We start from the raw sequence: 6,253 nt of genomic DNA on the forward strand, positions 1-6,253 counted from the left end.
GATGTAAACCCTAAATTGAGTTGGGCATAATTCAAATTGTCTTATTTTGGTTATGTTAATTTTTATATTTTCGATTAACTAGACAATTAATTATTTCACTTTTTCTCGTGAAATTAAAAGAAATATTTCACGACAGAGTAAGAAAATAGAGGGGGAAAAAATTTTTAACCACGTGCAATGTACGTACATCCAAATAAAATGTAGAAGTACTTACAAGCATAGCGAGAACAAAGAAATTCAGATACAAGAAATTAGACCCACTTCTACAAGCACAGGCGTAGCACAGTTTTATTAAAACTAAAACAATTCATCAAGAGCAACGAACAACGCCAACCGCCTTTAGCAACCCCTTTAATCCGAATTCTAGATCCCTTCTAATTCTCAGCACCGTTTTAGAGCAAGTATTACTGAACTATCCCTCGATGTGGGCCAGACTGCAACCCCTAATCCCAATCTATGTTGGATTCACTGTTTCTATATATAGCGGGTGTTTAAGGGATGGATGGGGGTGTCAGAGCTGCGTCCCTCTTCTGAGCCCGTCCCCTCGTCTCCCGATTGGGCGAATCTCTTCCCTGAGGTCCTCACCCTCATCGCCAAGCGTCTCTCCGCTGCAGATTACGCCAGATTCTCCGCCGTCTGCACCTCGTGGGCTTCGGTAGCATCGCCGGAGAACGGCATGCCCGGCCCCCTCGCCCTCCGCAGGGGTCAACCCTACCTGCTGTTCTCCGGAGACGGCGTCGGCGACTGCGAGCAGAGTGACTTCTGCACCCTCTTCGATTTCCTCGACGACTCTTTCCGCAGGATCCGCCCTTTGCCGGAGATCCGCGGCAAGTGGCTCGTCGGATCTCAGTTCGGATGGCTCGCCGTCGTGGACGAGCTCGCCAACCCTAGCCTCCTCAACCCGTTCACCAGAACTCAGATCGAGCTCCCTCCCATCACGACCGTTCCTGACGTCGATCCTGTTTACGACTCCGAGGGGTCTCTCGTAGGGTACAACCGTGAGGAGGAATACTACCCGCTAGAGCTTTGCCGAGTACCCCTCGTGATAAGTAAAATTGTCCTGTCCTCGGCCCCAACAGCCGGCGATTTCGGGGCCGTGGCCATCGGCCCTAGCGGTCTTCTTATGTTCGCTAGACCCGGGGAGAGAAAGTGGAACCTCTGGGATATATGCCGACTATACGCTGTGGTCGATGTCATATATCGCGACGGTGTATTCCTAGCCGTCAACAACATGGGTGATGTGTATGCTATAGACCTCGCCTCTCCTTCATCTTCTCTGAAGGTTTCATTGGTTGCCAAGGGCTACGGTGATTATCACGATACCAGGTATCTCTTGGACTCGTCGGGGGTTCTTTTGCATATCTTGTGTAAACGTATTCCCCCGGGAGAACTTAGATACCGAACATGCAAAATCGAGATTCGGAGCCTGGACCCTGAAACCAGCACGTGGCTTCCTGTAACGAGCCTGGGCGATCGCTCCCTCTTCATAGGTTCTTGGTGCTCCATGTCCCTCCAGGCCGGGGAAATATCTTGGCTAAAAGAGAACCGTGTCTATTTTACAGAGGACTTCTGGGCGGTGCTCCCATTCTCGAAAGAAGTGGTTCGTGATATCGGCATGTTCAACTTGAACACCGGAAATTTTGAGGCTTGCTATCCTCCGGAAATGAGACTGAAATGGCCTCCACCCATCTGGATTACGGCTCCTCAGTTCTGAATTAAAAGGCACGATTTACTCTTTATTATTATTATTATTATTATTATTATTATTAGTCTATTTTGTTTCAAGGCATTGTGCATTTGTGACCTCCCTCATACGTACTCAGTTGTTTTATTATAATCCTCTACGAGATTCTTGCCGGCTGATTGAGTTCTATAGTTGACGAATAATGAAGTAGGTTTATTAAAAAGGAGAGATACATCTGGGATGAGTTTGCATGCACATGAGAGATGATCTATCAATGTTTAAAACACAAAAAGCAAGATCTGCCTTCTCATATTAGAGTTTTTATCTTTTGAGATTCTTGTGGTAAGGATCGATCCTCAAAGTATGAGAACTATTTGGGAAATGGCTTTGGTAAAACTCTAGGTTATTGTGTACTTGGATACAACCTATTGGTAAACAAATCGGGGATGTGTTTCACAATCACATCATGTTTACTTGGCTTTATTAGTTCGAAAAGAAGAACCACCTTAATTGTAGTCCCTTTCCGATAAGTTAGAGATTTCTTTTCCTTTTAAATTCCTTCTGGAAGTATTGCTACTTTTTCATGTCATTAGATACAACTCACATTAATGGGTAATGTCATGGCTTGTCATGATTATAGTACCATCAATAGTTGTGATCAAATTAACCATCGAAATTTTTAGGGTCTTTGAATCTGATAGTGGCATCCAAACTAGGTTAGCTCGACAATTTGTTGGGTTCCTGCATCTGTGTCTGACTTGTATCCGACCCTGAAACTCCTTGGACACTCCTTGAATATGGATACAGTAAAACAACCATCATACACTTCATGGACATATATTTTATACTTCACAGTTCACATCCACTTCTTATAATCGTTTGGTATGGATTGTGTTCATTTGAGGCCATACTCAGTTCAACAGCATGACTTTAAAGGATCTTTTGGTATCTAGTTAAGAAACTAATGGTTTCCCAATGTATAATCTACTTTGAAACATAAAAATCTTAAGAAATATTATAAATCATAACATGTAAATAAAGAATATGATAATGGTTAACTTAACAAAGGAATAAGGGCATGGGCGGATCTATATATAGTCCAGGGGGTCCATAGCCCCCCAAAATTTTGGGAAAAAAATATGGTGGATTCTGTAGAATCTCCTCCCTTAAAAATTAAAATATATTCATTCTTTATCTCAAAACCCATACGTCACGCCTAAAACTTTGCTCTTTTCCTCAAGAACGATCTCCTCATTGCTTAGTTGAATATTTTCTACATAATTTTTGTCTTCTTCTTTTGAAATATTTTGGAGATATTAACGTTGGCTATTCTACTCGTTTGTTTGGGTTGTGGTGTATCTCTTGTGAATAAAATTGCGTTAAGAAAATTTTTCGTCTATCTTTTGTACACGGCCCCCCAGAACTGAAATCCTAGATCCACCCTTGAGTAGGGGAGATAAACCCATAATAGAATGAAATGGAGGAATATGATTTATGTGGTCTACCCAAACATTTGGATAAGGACGGCTATTGCGATGTTGTAGTATAACATGTAAAAAAATCGATCTTATGTATATTACTAATTTCAATATGTATATATAGTCGTGTTCCCATGTCCTACCTTTTAAAATTTTCTAGTGTCCCTGTCGGCACTCACACCCCTATGTACCTGCACTTTTGTTGGAATACCATAGCATCCAACATCCTCCGCTCACCATTTTGTACCTATTATTAGGAGGATAAAAGCTTATAAGGCCTCCCAGAGTGCCTATATAGTTTGAAGGTAAATGGAGAACAAAACAATTTGTAGTGACTTTAAAAGGTAAATGGAGAACAAAACAATTTGTATATCCAAAAAAAAAAAAAAAGAAAAAAAAGAAAAGAAAAAGAAAAAGAAAAGAAACCCCAATGTTCTCTTTTCGTGTAAGGCTCTATATTACATATCACAGTAGGTTGAGGATGGATATATGAAAGATGTTTTGGATGCAGAGAGTTTCTGAGTAGACTTATCTAAAGAGGTATCATTGGAAAGAAATGAAAAATATGTGACCAATGTTTAGATTGTGTGCTTTCTAAGTGATAATTACCAGCTGTCAGGCCATTCAAAGTGAAGGGATTTGCTAGTCAGCATCCGCATTTAAAATTGTCAATTTGCACCTACTACCTGCCCTAATTTTTTTCATCTTTCCATTCAGAAAAAGTCTTGCAGATTGTGTTTGCTGCTGTCATTATAGTTATTCCGTTGGGCGTGAGTAAGATTTTGTGGAAGAGGTTGCTGCATTAAAATATTTGCATAGATTTTGTTCTGAAGGTAGGATTACAACCAATTTGTCGGCCATTTGATAAAGAGTGGCATCATTGCAAACAACTAATACAATACCACCAGTCAATTATAGAAGATTTTGAAATATATGAAGTGCGTTAATTAAGTTCAATGAGGAAGTTTTGTTAGTTTTTATTCTTTGCCTTTTGTATTATGCTTGAATCTCTTTGACAATCTTTGTCATACAATGTCTAAGACGTGGTCATCTTCTTTATTCATTCAGATACTTTGTTAGTATGGAGAAGTGTGTGGGGGGGGGGGTTTTTCTTTTTTGCTACATGAGCTTTAAGTGCATTTTTGGTGGCAGATATCTTTACAGTAAGTTGTTTTTTTAAGGTTTATGATGAATCCTCTTTTTCGTACACGTTTTTCATTCTCGAATATGCTAGCTAAGGATCATTCTTATAACAAATGCGAGTTAATAATAGATAATTTTTTTATGCAATTCATCCTCCAACGTGCTTATATGATTTTAAACTGAAGCCCATACACGCATATTGGCTAACAAAAAACTTCGACAATGTAGAAGAATTTGTTTATCAAAACTGGTTATGTACTTTAAATGGGTTGTTTCTCCAGTGGGAGGCGAAGAAAACATTTTGATGAAATATCATTTCACAGAGTTTTCATCAACGATATGTTACTCGTCTCATTATTTGTTATTATGCTTTGTTATTATGCTTCAGTTCGGTTACAGAATTATATAGTCATGATATAAAATAACTATTTGATGTCCTGGATTGCAGATCCCATTGCTGTGGACCTATGCAGATTGCATGCCCCTCAACCAATTGCAAACTGGGAATTTGAACCTGCGAATACAACTCATGTTTCTTCAGGTGTAACATTATGTGATTTACTATTTGTTTATTTATAAGTTGGTTTTTGTTAATCTACTAGATGAATAATACTACGATAAAATATCGGTAGAACTTGTTATTCGAATAAGTGCTGCAAATAAACTCATATTTCTTGAAAATGTGCTTTACTATTTGTTTACTATTTGTTTATTTATAAGTTTGTTAGTGTTAATCTATCGGAGATTCGGAGGAATAACGCTACTGTGAAGCATCCGTTGAACTTATTTATTCCAATAAGTAATTTTATATATACTGTATATTTTTCATTGAAATTTGTTAGATTTTATTGATTATTTGGATTCAAAGAACTGGGAATTCAAAATTATATGATCTTTTCTGGTTCACCTGTAACATGACATGAAGTTTCTGATCTTGATTGAAAGCTTAAACTGATATGGTTAATATCAAGCAAGGCAAATCCGCAGTCGTGGGTTTCTTTTTATTTATTTATTGAGGGGTGTTATTTGTTGATTATGTTATTGGTTGGTTGGGGATTCTGATAGGATTGTGAATATAAATATACTATAAAATATTAGATTCACCTGAAGATCAATAATTTGATTCAGATCTAGATTCGAGTCTATTAATTTTTTTGTAAAAGGACTCAATGGTTTTTTTTAATTAAATTTTATTAGGAATCAAAAGAGATATTGGTATTGCTTTTCTTCCTTTATCTTTGATCATGCGTTGTTAATGCGTGTTTCGTTTTACATTGAAGAAATATCGAATGTATCTAAGAAGTGTTGCATAAATTGATCCCGTGTTCACAATTTATGTGATCTAATTCATATATATGGCTTAATTATGAAAGAAAAGATAAGATGATGAAGGAGATATAAAAATAATAAGAATAGTATTATGTGGGAGGGTATGTCTTCTTGTATTAAGAATGTGGCTAAGAACATTGTTTTAAATATCGGCCGATAATCGATATTATCGGCCGAGTTATCGGATTTAAGAGCTCTCCGCTAGGATAAGTTGGTTTTGTAATTGGTTATCGTTTTGGAGAGTTTATCGGCGAGTTATCGGCGTTATCGGTACTTATCGGCCGATAAGTAAGGTTTTTTTATCGGCATTATCGGCCGGGCATTTTGAGTTGGATTGTTGAGTTTTTAAACCCGACCCGACCCACTTTCTACAATTAGTTAGTGATTCTAAACATGATGGTTTACATTTTGGTATGTTTATATTTCATTAAGCATGGTTAGATTATATTTTTTAGTTATTATATTATATATATACACCATCCAGTATATCACTTCGATAAATACTACTTATCCCCGATATATCCCCGATTTCCGCTATCCGATAAGGATTTTGGCCGTCCGATAAATCCCTGATAACCGATATTTAAAAGCTTGGCTAAGAATAGTCTAGGATAATCCA

At 37.8% G+C, this 6,253-nt stretch overlaps 1 protein-coding gene across 1 annotated transcript; it reads left to right on the top strand.

The window, feature by feature from the left end:
- On the top strand, positions 503-4,986 carry LOC109834976 (F-box protein SKIP23-like). Its single transcript, XM_020402983.1, has 2 exons — positions 503-1,722; positions 4,754-4,986. The coding sequence occupies exon 1, from the start codon at positions 503-505 to the stop codon at positions 1,712-1,714; it is 1,212 nt and encodes a 403-aa protein (XP_020258572.1). The 3' UTR covers positions 1,715-1,722; positions 4,754-4,986.

The sequence above is a fragment of the Asparagus officinalis genome, chromosome 3, assembly GCF_001876935.1.
Source record: "Asparagus officinalis chromosome 3, Aspof.V1, whole genome shotgun sequence".
Lineage (NCBI taxonomy): Eukaryota > Viridiplantae > Streptophyta > Magnoliopsida > Asparagales > Asparagaceae > Asparagus > Asparagus officinalis.